Source organism: Pristiophorus japonicus, chromosome 6 (assembly GCF_044704955.1).
Source record: "Pristiophorus japonicus isolate sPriJap1 chromosome 6, sPriJap1.hap1, whole genome shotgun sequence".
NCBI lineage: Eukaryota > Metazoa > Chordata > Chondrichthyes > Pristiophoridae > Pristiophorus > Pristiophorus japonicus.
In genome coordinates this window covers 247,198,292-247,214,341 of record NC_091982.1, presented here as the reverse complement: position 1 = coordinate 247,214,341, position 16,050 = coordinate 247,198,292, and the positions used below count along the sequence as shown (strand labels likewise).

At 51.7% G+C, this 16,050-nt stretch overlaps 1 protein-coding gene across 1 annotated transcript in view; it reads right to left on the bottom strand.

The window, feature by feature from the left end:
- Positions 1-16,050, bottom strand: part of LOC139266022 (segment polarity protein dishevelled homolog DVL-3) — a 205,149-nt gene that overhangs the window by 49,942 nt on the left and 139,157 nt on the right. Inside the window, exon 5 of the mRNA XM_070883789.1 lies at positions 1,341-1,476. Within this exon, the coding sequence (XP_070739890.1) occupies positions 1,341-1,476 (136 nt within the window). The remainder of the gene's footprint in view (positions 1-1,340; positions 1,477-16,050) is intronic.

Sequence of the window (16,050 nt, the reverse complement as noted above, 5' to 3'; positions counted from 1 at the left end):
ATAACCGAGACCCAACTGGCTGGGGTTTTATTGAGTCTTTTGCACATCACGTGACTGGCTAAGCTGCTCACAACTCAACAGCTCCACAAACCTGTGAGCATACTAACAGGTGCATACATTACACACCCTATCAACATAACCTTCTATTCCTTTCTCTCTCATGTGTTTATCTGGATTCCCCTTAAACGCATCTATGCTAGTCGCCTCAACCACTCCCTGTGAAGCATTGCGTGGGACTGTTTGTCAATCGAACCACATACTTCTGTCGGATTAAGGCATTTTGGGAGGATCTCCCACCGATAGCCTCCCTTCGCACCCCCACTCTATTCACGCCAGAGTCCTTCAGGGATGCACCCTTGGCCTCCACCACTAATTCATCCACAGGCCACCCACTGGCATCACGTGCAGACCCGGGGGGCGCTCAGATTGCACAAGTCCACTGCTCGGCTGGCATCCAGCCTTCAGAGATCCGTAGCTTCCTCCAGCGAAACATTGCGAAGATCAAAACCATTACCTGGCCGGCCTCCCATCTTCCACCCTCCATAAACCTGAGCTCATCCAAAACTCGGTTGCCCCATGTCCTAATTCGCACCAAGTCCCGCTCACCCATCACTCCTGTGCTCGCTGTCCTACACTGGCTCCCGGTCCAGCAACTCCTCAATTTCAAAATTCTCATCCTTGTTTTCAAATCCCTCCATGGCCTCGCCCCCTCCCTATCTCTGTAATCTCCTCCAGCCCCACAACCTCCCTGGGGTCTCTGCGCTCCTCTAATTCTGCCCTCTTGCCCATCCCTGATTATAATCGCTCAACCATCGGCGGCCGTGCCTTCAGCTGCCTCGGCCCTAAGCTCTGGAATTCCCTCCCTAAACCTCTCTGCCGTTTTACCTCTCATTCCTCTTTCAAGATGCTCCTGACAACCGACCTCTTTGAGCCAGCTTTTGGTCACTTGTCCTAATATCTCCTTGTGTGGCTCGGTGCCAAGTTTTTTCTGATAACGCTCCCGTGATGCTGCCTGGGTCGTTTTGCTATGTTAAAGGTGGTATATAAATACAAGTTGTTGTTGCTTTTGCCCCCCCCCCCCCGCCTCCAATACCATACTCTCGCTATTGCCTCCCATCCCCCTCCCTCCCCAACCTCTGTCTCAGGCTGAGCCAGTTATTGAAACACAAGACGGTGAATTATAGCCGCACTTCTTGATGAATCTCTACCCTGCTCCCGCCATGTCCCTCAGCCTCACCCCGAATGTACGCGACTGACCCCTTGGCCCCCATTCGCACTGCCCTGCGTCCACGGTTACTTGCCACAGACTCGGCCACCCTTCGGCTGAAAGACTCTCGTACCTGCTGGTCGAATCATCCTGGTCCGAGTCGAAGAAGCTGGTGGACTCCAGCTCGCTGCTCATCAGGGTGGAGGAGCTCTCGTAGCCCCCGACCTCGTGCCGCCGTTCCAGCTTCGTGTGGCCGTTGACTCGGGGAACTGCGGGGCCAAGGGTCAGAGGTTAAAGCTCACAGTGGGCCTGGGGGAGGGGAAATACACGAGCGTTCATCAATCAGAAATATTCCCCAGGCACACAGGCGTACCGAAGAGCTGCTCAGAATCTCTTCTGAGACAGAAAGAAAGAAAGACTTGCATTTCTACAGCGCCTTTCACGACTAGCGGATGTCCCAAAGCGCTTTACAGCCAATTAATGTATAATTTAGTCACTGTTGTAATGTAGGAAACGCAGCAGCCAATTTGCGCACAGCAAGCTCCCACAAACAGCAATTTGATAATGATGAGATAATCTGTTTTTTTGATATATACATTGAGAGATAAATATTGGCCCGGTGACATCTCCCCTGCTCTTCTTCGAAATGGTGCTGTGGTATCTTTTACATCCACCTAGAGAGCAGACGGGGCTGCGGTTTAACGTCTTATCTGAAATACAGCACCTCCGACAGTGCAGTGCTCCCTCAGTACTGCCCCTCCGACACTGCAGCGCTCCCTCAGTACTGCCCCTCCGACAGTGCAGTGCTCCCTCAGTACTGCCCCTCCGACAGTGCAGTGCTCCCTCAGTACTGCCCCTCCGACAGTGCAGTGCTCCCTCAGTACTGCCCCTCCGACAGTGCAGTGCTCCCTCAGTACTGCCCCTCCGACAGTGCAGTGCTCCCTCAGTACTGCCCCTCCAACAGTGCAGTGCTCCCTCAGTACTGCCCCTCCAACAGTGCAGTGCTCCCTCACTACTGCCCCTCCGACAGTGCGGCACTCCCTCAGTACTGCACAGGAGTGTCAGCCAAGATTTATGTGCTCAAGTCCCTGGAATGGGACTCGAACCCACAACCTTCTGACTCAGAGGCGAGGGTGCTGCCCACTGAGCCACAGCTGACACTGGCAGTAGCAGGCTCTCTCTCTCTCTCCACCAGCACAACAGTACAACTCCTTCACAAATTTATGAAGCTATTTTTTGGGTCCTTCAATTCTTTCCAATCCAATTTAATTATTATTGCTTTTGACATTAATCTTTTCGAGGAAGACTATTTCCAAAAAGAGCTGGGGGGGTGTTCTCTCTGGTGTCCTGGACAATATTTATCCCTCAATCAACATCATTGTCTGGTCGTTTCTTTCACTGTTGTCTGTGGGAGCTTACATTGTTTCCTACATTACAACGGTGACCGCACTTCATCAAGTACTTCATTGGCTGTAAAGTGCTTTGGGACGTCCTGAGGTTGTGAAAGGTGCTATAGAAATGCAAGTTCTTTGTTTTCTTCCCTGTGTCAGTTTGGCTCTGTTGGGAGCACTCCCACCTCATGGTGCAAGTTGACACAATACTGAAAGAAGTGCTGCATTGTCAGGGTTCCTACCCTTTGGAAGAGATGTTAAATCGAGGTCATGTCTGACCATAAAGATCCCAGTTTCCCTTTGGGACATCCCGAGATCATGAAAGGCGCTATCGAAATGCAAGTTCTTTTATGACCCGGGAGCCAATTACTTCAGCTACAAATGCAGGTTGCTGCCATAGCTCCAATTTAACTGCAGACTACAAACCCTCATCTGCGCCTTTGTTACCTCTACACTTGACTATTCCAACGCACTCCTGGCCGGCCTCCCACATTCTACCCTACGTAAACGTGGGTGTTTCAAAACTCGGCAGCCTGTGCCCTAACTCACACCAAGTCCTGCTCACCCATCACCCCTGTGCTCGCTGACCGACATTGGCTCCTGGTTAAGCAACGCTTCGATTTCAAAATTCTCATCCTGGTTTTCAAATCCCTCCATGGCCCTCGCCCCTCCCTATCTCTGTAATTTGCTCCATTCCCCCCACCCAGCCCTCCTCCAATTCTGGCCTCTTGAACATCCCCGATTTTAATCACTTAACTATTGGCGGCCGTGTCTTTGGCTGCCGAGAGCCTAAGTTCTGCAATTCCCTGCTTAAACCTCTTTACCTCTCTTTTCTACTTTAAACCGACCTCTTTGTCACCTGTCCTAATTTCCCCTTCTGTGGCTCGGTGTCAAATTTTGTTTTATAATACTCCTGTGAAGCACCGTGGGACGTTTTACTACATTAAATACAAGTTGTTGTTGTTTTTGAAAGGCTAAAATCTCAGCAATGTGTTCCATGCCTGAGGGTGGATCTCTCTGTCGGTGTCACAGGGATTCTCCCCCCGGTGTCCCGGACAACAGACCTCACTCAACCCACAGCACCAAAAACACATTACCTGGTCCTTGATCACCTTGCTGCTTGTGGGATCTTGCTCTGCACAAAATGGCCCACTGCGTGCGCCTACATTATTGCCTGCTGCATTTCAAAGTAACTCATTGCATGCGAAGCGTTTTGAGACATTTCTGAGAGTCTTTGAAATGATGAAAGGGTTTGATTGGGTAGATATGGAGACGATGTTTCCACTTGTTGCGGGGGAGGGGGTCCAAAACTAGGGGCCATCAATATAAGATAGTCACCAATAACTTCAACAGGGAATTCAGAAAGAAAAAAAAATAGTGCCTTTCACGACCACCAGCTGTCCCAAATGCTTTACAGCCAATGCAGTACTTTTGAAGTGCAGTCACTGTTGTAATGTAGGAAACGCGCTATAAAGTAGCATATTGAAGAGCTGGTTTTATTTTCTGCTGTTCAATAGACGACTATCGGTCATCATGGCAAATGGCAGCCATGGGCAGCCCCGACCTGCGAGAGACCATCAGCGGCAGGTCGGGGTCATAAAAGGAGCCGCGAGCAGCGGCCATGGGCAGCGTACCCCTGCAAGATACAGCACGAGCTGGTGCCGCAGGGCAACGTCAGTGAAGAGGGGCGTCATCAAGGTCCAGGTCGGTGATTGGAGCATGGGCAGGTACAGCAGGAGCGGTGGGGTCGGGGCTCAGGAGAGGCGTGCGTTCGGGGCCCAGGAGAGGTGATTGTCCAGGGGCAGCACGAGCCCACCCACACTGCAATATGTGCGCACTAGGCCAGTGCAGCAGAGCTGGTCTCCAGTTGTCTTGGTTAATCCTTGCCACTGAACCAAGGCCTAGCTCTGTCAAGCCCATGTGGTGGCTGGTGTGCAATGGCCACCACACGTTAAAAGCATCCACACACAGGCATCCTCCACCCTTCAACATGTAGTTTAGGACCTGGAATATTAGGTCCTTCATTGAAAAACCTGTGAACTCATCCTTTTTTGGCATGGAAGCAAGTCATCCTCATTTCAAGGGACTGCCTATGATGATGATGGTGGGAAACGCGGCAGCCAATTTGCGCACAGCCAGTTCCCACAAACAGCAATGTGATAATGACCAGATAATCTGTTTTTTTCTATGTTGATTGAGGGATAAATATTGGCCCCAGGACAGCGGGGAGAACTCCCCTGCTCTTCTTGAAATAGTGCATGGGATCTTTTACTTCCACCTGAGAGAACAGATGTGGCCTCGGTTTAATATCTCATCCAAAAGACGGCACCTCTGACAATGCGACACTCCCTCAGTAGTGCCCCTCCGATAGTATGGCGCTCCCTCAGTAGTGCCCCTCCGATAGTATGGCGCTCCCTCAGTACTGCCCCTCTGACAGTGCGGCACTCCCTCAGTACTGCCCTTCCAACAGTGCAGCACTCCCTCAGTACTGCCCTTCCAACAGTGCAGCGCTCCCTCAGTACTGCCCCTCCCACAGTGCGGCGCTCCCTCAGTACTGTCCCTCCGACAGTGCAGCGCTCCCTCAGCACTGCCCCTCAAACAGTGGGGTGCTCCCTCAGTACTGCCCCTCCGACAGTGCGGTGCTCCCTCAGTACTGCCCCTCCGACAGTGTGGTGCTCCCTCAGTACTGCCCCTCCGACAATGCGGTGCTCCCTCAGTACTGCCCCTCCGACAGTGCAGCGCTCCCTCAGTACTGACCCTTCGACAGTGCGGCACTCCCTCAGCACTGCCCCTCCGACAGTGCGGTGCTCCCTCAGTACTGCCCCTCCGACAATGCGGTGCTCCCTCAGCACTGCCCCTCCAACAGTGCGGCGCTCCCTCAGTACTGCCCCTCCGACAGTGCGGCGCTCCCTCAGCACTGCCCCTCTGGCAGTGGGGTGCTCCCTCAGCACTGCACTGGAGTCTCAGCCTAGATTTTGTGCTCCAGTCCATGGAGTGGGACCTTCTGACTCAGAGGCGAGGGTGCTGCCCACGGCTGATGTTTCAGGAGAAACTCTTTACCAGAGAGTGGTGAGAATGTGGAACTCGCCACCACAATGAATAATTCAGGCAAATGGCATAGATGCCTTTAAGGGGATGTTAGATAAATACATGAGGGATAAAGGAACAGAAAGATATGTTGATAAGGTGGGAGGAAGCTCGTGTGGAGCATAAACACCGGCACAGACCAGTTGGGCCTGTTTCTGTGCTGTAAAGTTCAATGTAAGGATGAAAGCCTTTTTTTCCTCTTTAATAATGTTGTCTCCCAGTCTTTTCCCACAATATATTGTTCAGGACACCCAGACTATAAATTAGATCGAGCCAGCACATAACGGCACAGCTTCTGAGAATCAGAGCTCAGCTTTAATTAGGGCGCTTTTAATTTAAAACGTCTTTCAACGTTTCTTATCTGTTTCACAGAGGAGGGAAAGCGATCCTCTCTCAGACCTCTCCCTCAGTGTTGCCTCTGTCTCAAACTCACTGCTATCTCCCCCCGCGTCTGATATAAACAAACCCGGTGGGAAGGAGTCATCGCTCCAGCACTACCAGTGATTAGTGTAACTGGAAACCACAGACCTGAAGCACTTGGGGCAACAAGGAATCGAATGTTCAGGGAGACCCGTATCGAACTTATCTGCGATGTTTTCCCCTGCAACAACTTGTATTTATATAGCGCCTTGAACGTATTAAAATGTCCCCAGGCGCTTCACAGGGACGTTATCAAACAAAATTTGACACAGAGCTGCATGCGGAGACATTAGGACAGGGTCAAAGAGGCAGGTTTTAAGGAGCGTCTTCAAGGAGAAAAGGGAGAGAGGCAGACAGGTTTAGGGAGGGAATTCCAGAGATTAGGGTGCAGGCCAATATTTATCCCTCAACCAACATCACTAAAACAGGTTATCTGGTCATTATCACATTGCTGTTTTTGGGAGCTTGCTGTGTGCAAATTGATTGCAGCGTTTCCCACATTACAACAGTGACCATACTTCAAAAAGCACTGCATTGGCTGTAAAGCGCTTTGGGGCATCAGGTGGTCGTGACATCAATGCAAATCTGTCTTTCTTTTTTCAGGCAGCCAGTGATGGAGCGATGGGAGTTGGGGATTTAGCAAGAGGCCGGAATGGGAGGAGCGCAGAGACCGCTCCCAGGAAATTATAGGGCTGCGGGGAGGGTGGGAGGTGGGGGGCTGTGGGGAGGGTGGGAGGTGGGGGTGAGGGTGGGGGGCTGCGGGGAGGGTGTGAGGAGGGGGTGGGGGTAGGGGAGGGATGGGTGGGGGGCTGCGGGGAGGGTGTGAGGTGGGGGAGGGGTGGGTGGAGGGCTGTGGGGAGGGTGTGAGGAGGAGGTGGAGGTGGGGTGGGTGGGGGGCTGTGGGGAGGGTGTGAGATGGGGGTGGGGGGCTGTGGGGAGGGTGTGAGGAGGGGGTGGAGGTGGGGTGGGTGGGTGGGGGGCTCGGGGAGGGTGTGAGGTGGGGGTGGGGAGGGTGGGAGGTGGGGGTGAGGGTGGGGGGCTGCGGGGAGGGTGTGAGGAGGGGGTGGAGGAGGGGTGGGTGGGGGGCTGCGGGGAGGGTGGGAGGAGGGGGTGAGGGTGGGGGGCTGCGGGGAGGGTGTGAGGTGGGGGAGGGGTGGGTGGGGGGCTGCGGGGAGGGTGGGAGGTGGGGGTGAGGGTGGGGGGCTGCGGGGAGGGTGGGAGGGGTGGGTGGGGGGCTGCGGGGAGGGTGGGAGGTGGGGGTGAGGGTGGGGGGCTGTGGGGAGGGTGGGAGGTGGGGGTGAGGGTGGGGGGCTGTGGGGAGGGTGGGAGGTGGGGGAGGGGTGGGTGGGGGGCTGTGGGGAGGGTTGGAGGTGGGGTGGGTAGGGGACTGGTGGTCGCGGGATGGAAGTAGTGCTTAGCCATGTTGGACCGGCTACAATGGTGTAGGGCAGGGATGATGTACCAGCCCGTCAATATCATGCTCGTAGACCCAAAGGTCTAAAAACTGCGTGGCTCAGGGAGCGCAAAGGTATCGGCGGGCGGTAAAGATTTGATTGGTGCTCCAAGGGGGAAGTGGAGTGCTAATTCAAGTGCTAACCACTTCCCTTAGAGCGGGAAAGGCAGTGAGAGGGGCGGTGTTGGCAGAGCACTGGACAATGTTCGAGGCAACGCTGCTGTCTTCAGACATTCCTTACCTCACTTACAGGGAGGGGTCGATGCTGCGTCAAATGAATTTTCAGGCGGTGTATGTTGGGGGACGGCACCTGCGATCCATGCAGAGCAGCCCCAGGCTCTCCGAGAGAGGGCCGGGCTGAGCGATCATGGGGCAAACGAATGCAGGAGGCAGCAGAATGGGGACATAAATACCTGACCACCACTGACTTTAATTGGCGCTCCCCAAGCGGCCAGCCCAGGTGGCAATACCTCCTGCAGCTGCCGTTGTTGACGCCCGGCGATGCTGCAGGTGGCGGGAGCGACTATCACGTGGTAACGGGGCACAAGAGAGCGAGGCGGTAAGTCTTAGCACCAGCGCAAAGCCGCCAGGGAACTTCGCGGGCGCGGTGAATTTGGCGCGGCTGGTCGGTGACCCATTAGCACCCCCTGCACCGGCTAATGGAAAGCGCGAACCTGGCCAATTTCTCCACCAAAGAGATTCGATGGTAGAACCTACAAGACCCACTCTGAAACCACGGACACTCGCAAATTACGAACTACAGGAAGCTTTCGCTGCACCAAGAACCCATTGAAGCCTAAACCACCAGGACACAGCCTGCTGCTGTATCTGGAACTTTCAGAGTCGGGATCCCTGATGCTTATATTCGCAGTATCACAAAAAACGCCTACTTCCACCTCCGTAACATCGCCCGTCTCTGACCTACATTGGCTTCCGGTAAGCAAAGGATCGGTTTCAAAATTCTCTTCCTTGTTTTCAAATCCCTCCATGGCCTCGCCCCTCCCTACCAATGTAAATCTCCCCCAGCCCCACAACTTCCCCGAGATGTCTGCGCTCCTCGAATTCTCCCCTCTTGCGTATTCCCGATTATAATCGCTCCATCATCGGTGGCCATGCCTTCTGTTGCCTAGGCCCTAAGCTCTGGAATTCCCTGCCAAAACCTCTCTCCTTCTCTTTCCTCCTTCAAGACACTCCTTAAAACCTACCTGTTTGACCAAGCTTTTGGTCACCTGCCCTAATTTCTACTTATGTGATTTGGTGTAAATTTTTTAAATCTCATAATACTCCTGTGAAGCGCCTTGGGACGTTAAAGGCGCTATATAAATACAAGTTGTTGATGTTGCTTCCCTATGCAGCTCTCTTCCTTTCCGCCCCCGCTTGCCCCCCGCTCCTGCGCCCCCCCCCCACAACACAAATCACTGTGAGGTTGGTGTATACCGCGGGACATCAGCGGCTTCTGTGGCATGGGGATCTCTTTACCCAGCATGCACGGCGGCTGAGAAACGCCTCTATCTCTGGGATCAAATGCTCACTCGGCCAGTCCCAGGGATAGAGCAGTTTCTCTGCCGCTGTGCATGTTGGGTAAAGAACTCCCCATTCTTCTGTAAATTTTGACAGTACACAAACAACGACCGTTTTGAACATAAGGACACCTGCAAAATAAAAAGGAACATTGATGGTCGCACCTCAGGCGTCTGTAATTTGTAGCTTTCACTCTCTAATCTCTGCATGTTACAGGGCGTCACTGAGAGCAGTGCTGGAAATCACTTCTCTAAGTATAAACTACCTTTGCGCTTTTAACTAAATCTAAAATCTGCCTGCCCACTTCTCACAAGATAGATAACGATAAGGGCGGGCACTCGATCAGTAATAGCTCACCCATTTAGAAAGACCCAACAGCTCTCCATCACATCCCTTCCCTACCTGTAAGTCCTTTTTCATATATCAAACATTGTGTGTGTGTGTGTGTGGGCATGTGTGTGTGTGTGTGCGTGGGCGTGTGTATATGTGAGCATGTATGTGTGTGAGTGTCTGTGTGTGTGTGTGTGTGTGTGTCAATGTCAGTGTGTGAGTATCAGTGAGTGTGTGTGGGCATGTGTGTGAGTGTGTGTCTGTGTGTGTGTGTGAGTGTTTGCGTGCGAGTGAGTGTGTGTCTGTGTGTGTGTGTGTGTGAGTGTGGGTGTGTCTGTGAGTGTCTGTGCGTGTGTGTGTGAGTGTGAGTGTTTGCGTGCGAGTGAGTGTGTGTCTGTGTGTGTGTCTGTGTCTGTGTGTGTGAGTGTTTGCGTGCGAGTGAGTGTGTGTCTGTGTCTTAGTGTTTGCGTGCGAGTGAGTGTGTGTCTGTGTCTTAGTGTTTGCGTGCGAGTGAGTGTGTGTCTGTGTGTGTGTCAGTGTGTGTGAGTGTTTGCGTGCGAGTGAGTGTGTGTCTGTGTGTGTGTGTGAGTGTGAGTGTGTCTGTGAGTGTCTGTGCGTGTGTGTGTGAGTGAGTGTGTGCGTGCGAGTGAGCGTGAGTGTGAGTGTAAGTGCGAGTGAGTGTGTGTGTGCGTGCGAGTGAGCGTGAGCGTGAGTGTGAGTGTAAGTGCGAGTGAGTGTGTGTGTGCGTGCGAGTGAGCGTGAGCGTGAGTGTGAGTGCGAGTGAGTGTGTGCGTGCGAGTGAGTGTGTGGACCACCCCGACCTGCGAGAGGACACCACCGCAGGGCGAGCTATAAAAAAGCATACCGCTACAACTTCCAGCGGGAGCTGCTACAAGTGTGCGATAGCTTCATGGTGGGCGACTGGGTGACGTCATCAAAACCCAGGTCGCCGTTTGGGGCGTGGGCAGGAACATCGGCGGGGCCCAGGTACAGCAGAGGAGCGAGAACATCGGGGTGGATAAGTGGTGAGAGATCGTAGCAGAGGTGCGGCGAATGTTTTTGTGGTGGAGGAGCGGCGAGGGATCGTGACGGAGGAGCAGTGAGGGATCGTGACGGAGGTGCGGCGAATATTTGTGACGGAGGAGCAGTGAGGGATCGTGGCGGAGGAGCAGTGAGGGATCGCGACGGAGGAGCAGTGAGGGATCGCGACGGAGGAGCAGTGAGGGATCGTGACGGAGGAGCAGTGAGGGATCGTGACGGAGGAGCAGTGAGAGATCGTGACGGAGGAGCAGTGAGAGATCGTGACGGAGGAGCAGTGAGGGATCGTGACGGAGGAGCAGTGAGGGATCGTGACGGAGGAGCAGTGAGAGATCGTGACGGAGGAGCAGTGAGAGATCGTGACGGAGGAGCAGTGAGGGATCGTGACGGAGGAGCAGTGAGGGATCGTGACGGAGGAGCAGTGAGGGATCGTGACGGAGGAGCAGTGAGAGATCGTGACGGAGGAGCAGTGAGAGATCGCGACGGAGGAGCAGTGAGGGATCGTGACGGAGGAGCAGTGAGAGATCGTGACGGAGGAGCAGTGAGGGATCGTGACGGAGGAGCAGTGAGAGATCGTGACGGAGGAGCAGTGAGAGATCATGACGGAGGAGCAGTGAGAGATCGTGACGGAGGAGCAGTGAGGGATCGTGACGGAGGAGCAGTGAGGGATCGTGACGGAGGAGCAGTGAGAGATCGTGACGGAGGAGCAGTGAGGGATCGTGACGGAGGAGCAGTGAGGGATCGTGATGGAGGTGCTGCGAATGTTTTTGTGGCGGAGGTGCGGCGAATAAGGGTTCAGGGCCCAGAAGAGCCGAGGGCCCAGGGGCAGCATGGGCCAGACCACACTGTGATGTGTGCGCACTAGGTCCGTGCAGCAGAGCTGGTCTCCAGTCGTCCTGGTTAATCCTTGCCACTGGATAAAGACCTAGCTCTGTCAAGCCCGTGTGGTGACTGATGTGCAATGGTCACCACACGTTAATAAAATCCACGCACAGGCATCTTCCACCCCCTCAATTGGAGTTCAGGACTGGAACATCGGGTCCTTCATTGAAACCATGTGGGAGCAAGTCATCCTCGTTCGAGGGACTGCATATGATGATGGTGTGTGTCTGCTGAACGGCCTGGCTCTAATTTAAAGATTGTGCCCCCTTGTTCTGGACATCCCACCACAGGAAATAGTTTCTCTTGATCTCTAACAAATCCCTTAATCATTTTAAACACCTCGATCAGATCACTCCTCCATCTTCTATACTGAAGCAATACAAGCCTCAAGTCTATGCAACCTGTCCTCATAATTTAACCCTTTTGTATTCCAGATTTGTTATACAGGTTAAAGGGAGAAAGCATCACAAGATCCCTGATCAAGTCTGGAGGAGGGAACGTAACCTGCGGTTAGCAACACAGAAAAATAACTCAACTCACCAGTTCAAACTAACACACACACACACACACACATACACACACACATACACTCACAGAGACACTCACACACACTCACAGAGACACTCACACATGCACACGCACACTCGCAGGTACACACACACACAGGCACAGACAAACACACAGGCAGAGACATACACACGTGAGTAATCATGCACACATTCGCACATACACACACACACAGGTACGCACACGCAGGCACATACAGGCGCACTCACAGGCACACACACAAGTATACACACACACACAAACAGGTGCACACACACACTCATTAACATGTTAAATTCATTGTTACGTCACTCACAAGGAAAACGTTTTCTCTTCATTTGATTGGGGATTCCTCGCTCACCCCCGCTCCCTTCACCAGATTTATTGGGGGGGTGGGTGGGGGACTGTAGCCTAATCCGTCCGTTGGGAAACTGCTGGGATCAGGTGCAACACAGGTTTTGCACCTCTGCCCGGTCGATTTCACCCTCCACTGAATTCCACCGGGTCCTGTGGATTTCTCGCCTGGCGAGTTTGGCCAAACTTACCACCCCCCACTTCCCCCGGTCTGTTTCACTATTGTAGGCACCGCTATGAAATTTCCTTTGTTGATCCTTCTAAGCTCCAACGATACCGCTCCCTACAAATCCTTCCTCCTCCCTGCGGACCAGGCTGAAATGATGGCAACAACTTGCATTTCGATAGCGCCTTTAACATAGTAAAACGTCCCAAAGCGCTTCACAGGAGCGTTATAAAACAAAATTTGACACCGAGCCATGTAAGGAGATATTAGGACAAGTCACCAAGGTAAGTTTTAAGGAGCGTCTTAAAGGAGGAAAGAGAGGCAGAGAGGCGGAGAGGTTTAGGGAGGGAGTTCCAGAAACTTGAACCCATAATCCAGGCTGACTCTCTCGGCGCAGTGCTGAGGGAGTGCTGCACTGTCGGAGGTGCCGTCTTTTGGATGAGTCGTTAAATCGAGGCCCCGTCTGCTCTCTCAGGTGGAGGTAGAAGATCCTGTAGAAGAGCAGGGGAGTTATGCCCTGTGTCCTGGGACCAATATATATCCCTCAATCAACGCCACTAAAAAACAGATTATCCGGTCAGTATCACGTTGCAGTTTGTGGGAGCTTGCTGTGCGCAAATTGACTGCCGCTTCAAAATTACTTCATTGGCTGAGAAGCGCTTTGGGAGATCCTGAGTTTGTGATAGGCGCTATATAAGTGGAAGTTATTTTTCTTACTATTTCTTAATCCATGGATCACAGTCTTCCATACAACCAGATATTCTGGGGTCCAAGTGTACTCCAGATGCGACATCGCACTCTGCTGCTGCAACCTAGTGTAACGGGCTCTGGTTAAAATCGGTAAGGTGTCACAAGCCGAACGAGGAATTTGACTGCCATTCTCGGATGGAACCCACTGCCCAACAACAAGTGGCTGCTCCCTGTCATCAGCGACCGAGGCTCACACACGCACATCTCCTGCCGAAGGTACGATCAGGTGAACAAATCAAGGAGGAGATGACAGGCCGGATCATCAATCTTTCAGCCTCTCTTTAATTTGGTTATAAGTGCACACAGCCCCCATTATCCCTGCTTAATCACACTTTGCAACAGCTACAATTTAATCAGACTCCAATTGTCCTGTCTGACAGAGGTTTCCGCACTCAGTTTGAACTGGGAGCAGTAACACATCCTCAATCTCGGCCTGTGCACTCCATCTGGGCTCTGTACCCGGGCTCTGTACCCACGCTCTGTACCTGTACCCACATTCTGTAACACAGAAATATAGAAACATAGAAAACAGGTGCAGGAGTAGGCTATTCGGCCCTTCGAGCCTGCACCACCATTCAATAAGATCATGGCTGATTATTCACCTCAGTACCCCTTTCCTGCTTTCTCTCCATACCCCTTGATCCCTTTAGCCGTAAGAGCCATATCTAACTCCCTCTTGAATATATTCAATGAACTGGCATCAACAACTCTCTGCGGTAGGGAATTCCACAGGTTAACAACTCTCTGAGTGAAGAAGTTTCTCCTCATCTCAGTCCTAAATGGCTTACCCCTTATTCTTAGATTGTGTCCCCTGGTTCTGGACTTCCCCAACATCGGGAACATTCTTCCTGCATCTAACCTGTCCAGTCCCGTCAGAATTTTGTATTTGTCTATGAGATCCCCTCTCATTCTTCTAAACTCCAGTGAATACAGTCTCTCCTCATCTGTCAGTCCTGCTATCCCGGGAATCAGTCTGATGAACCTTCGCTGCACTCCCTCAATAGCAAGAACGTCCTTCCTCAGATTAAGAGACCAAAGCTGAACACAATATTCCAGGTGAGGCCTCACTAAGGCCCTGTACAACTGCAGTAAGACCTCCCTGCTCCTATACTCAAATCACCTAGCTATGAAGGCCAACATACCATTTGCCTTCTTCACAGCCTGCTGTATCTGCATGCCAACTTTCAATGACTGATGTACCATGACACCCAGGTCTCGTTGCACCTCCCCTTTTCCTAATCTGCCGCCATTCAGATAATATTCTGCTCTCGTGCTTTTGCCACCAAAGTGGATAACCTCACATTTATCCACGTTATACTGCATCTGCCATGCATTTGCCCACTCTCCTAACCTGTCCAAGTCACCCTGGGCCTTTTAGCGTGCCCCTCACAGCTCACACCGCCACCCAGCATAGTGTCATCCGCAAACTTGGAGATATTACACTCAATTCCCTCATCCAAATCATTAATGTATATTGTAAATAGTTGGGATCCCAGCACTGAGCCCTGCGGCACCCCACTAGTCACTGCCTGCCATTCTGAAAAGGACCCGTTTATCCTGACTCTCTGCTTCCTGTCTGCCAACCAGTTCTCTATCCACGTCAGTACATTACCCCCAATACCATGTGCTTGAATTTTGCACATACATCTCTTGTGTGGGACCTTGTCAAGAGCCTTTTGAAAGTCCAAATTCACCACATCCACTGGTTCTACCTTGTCCACTCTACTAGTTACATCCTCAAAAAATTCTAGATTTGTCAAACAGGATTATCTTTCATAAATCCATGCTGAGTTGGACCGATCCTGTCACTGCTTTCCAAATGCGCTGCTATCTCATCCTTAATAATTGATTCCAACATTTTCCCCACCACTGATGTCAGGCTAACCGGTCTATAATTACCCGCCTACTCCCTTCCTCCCTTCTTAAAAAGTGGTGTTACATTAGTGACCTTCCAGTCCATAGGAACTGATCCAGAGTTGATAGACTGTTGGAAAATGATCACCAATGCACCCACTATTTCCAGGGCTACTTCCTTAAGTACTCTGGGATGCAGACTCTCAGGCCCTGGGGATTTATCGGCCTTCAATCCCATCAATTTTCCTAACACAATTTCCCGCCTAATAACGATTTCCTTCAGTTCCTCCTTCTCACTGGACCCTCGGTCCCCTAGTATTTCCGGAAGGTTATTTGTGTCTTCTTTCGTGAAGACAGAACGAAAGTATTTGTTTAACTGGTCTGCCATTTCTTTGTTCCCCATTATAAATTCACCTGAATCTGACTGCAAGGGACCTACGTTTATCTTCACTAATCTTTTTCTCTTCATGTATTACAGAAGCTGTTGCAGTCAGTTTTTATGTTCCCAGAAAACTTCTTCTCATACTTTATTTTCCCCCTCCTAATTAAAACCTTTGTCCTCCTCTGCTGTATTATAAAATTCTCCCAGTCCTCAGGTTTGCTTCTTTTTCTGGCCAATTTATATGCCTCTTACTTAGATTTAACACTATCCTTAATTTCCCTTGTTTGTCACGGTTGAGTCACCTTCCCCATTTTGTTTTTACTCCAGACAGGGATGTACAATTGTTGAAGTTCATCCATGTGATCTTTAAATGTTTGCCATTGCCTATCCACCGCCAACCCTTTAAGTATCATTCTAGCCAATTCACATCTCATACCATCGAAGTTACCTTTCCTTAAGTTCAGGAACCTAGTCGCTGAATTAATTGTGTCACTCTCCATCTTAAAAAAGAATTCTACCATATTATGGTCACTCTTCCCCAAGGGGCCTTGCACAACAAGAGTGCTAATTAGTCCTTTCTCATTACACATCACCCAGTCTAGGATGGCCAGCCCTCTAGTTGGCTCCTCGACATATTGGTCGAGAAAACCATCCTTAATACACTCCAGG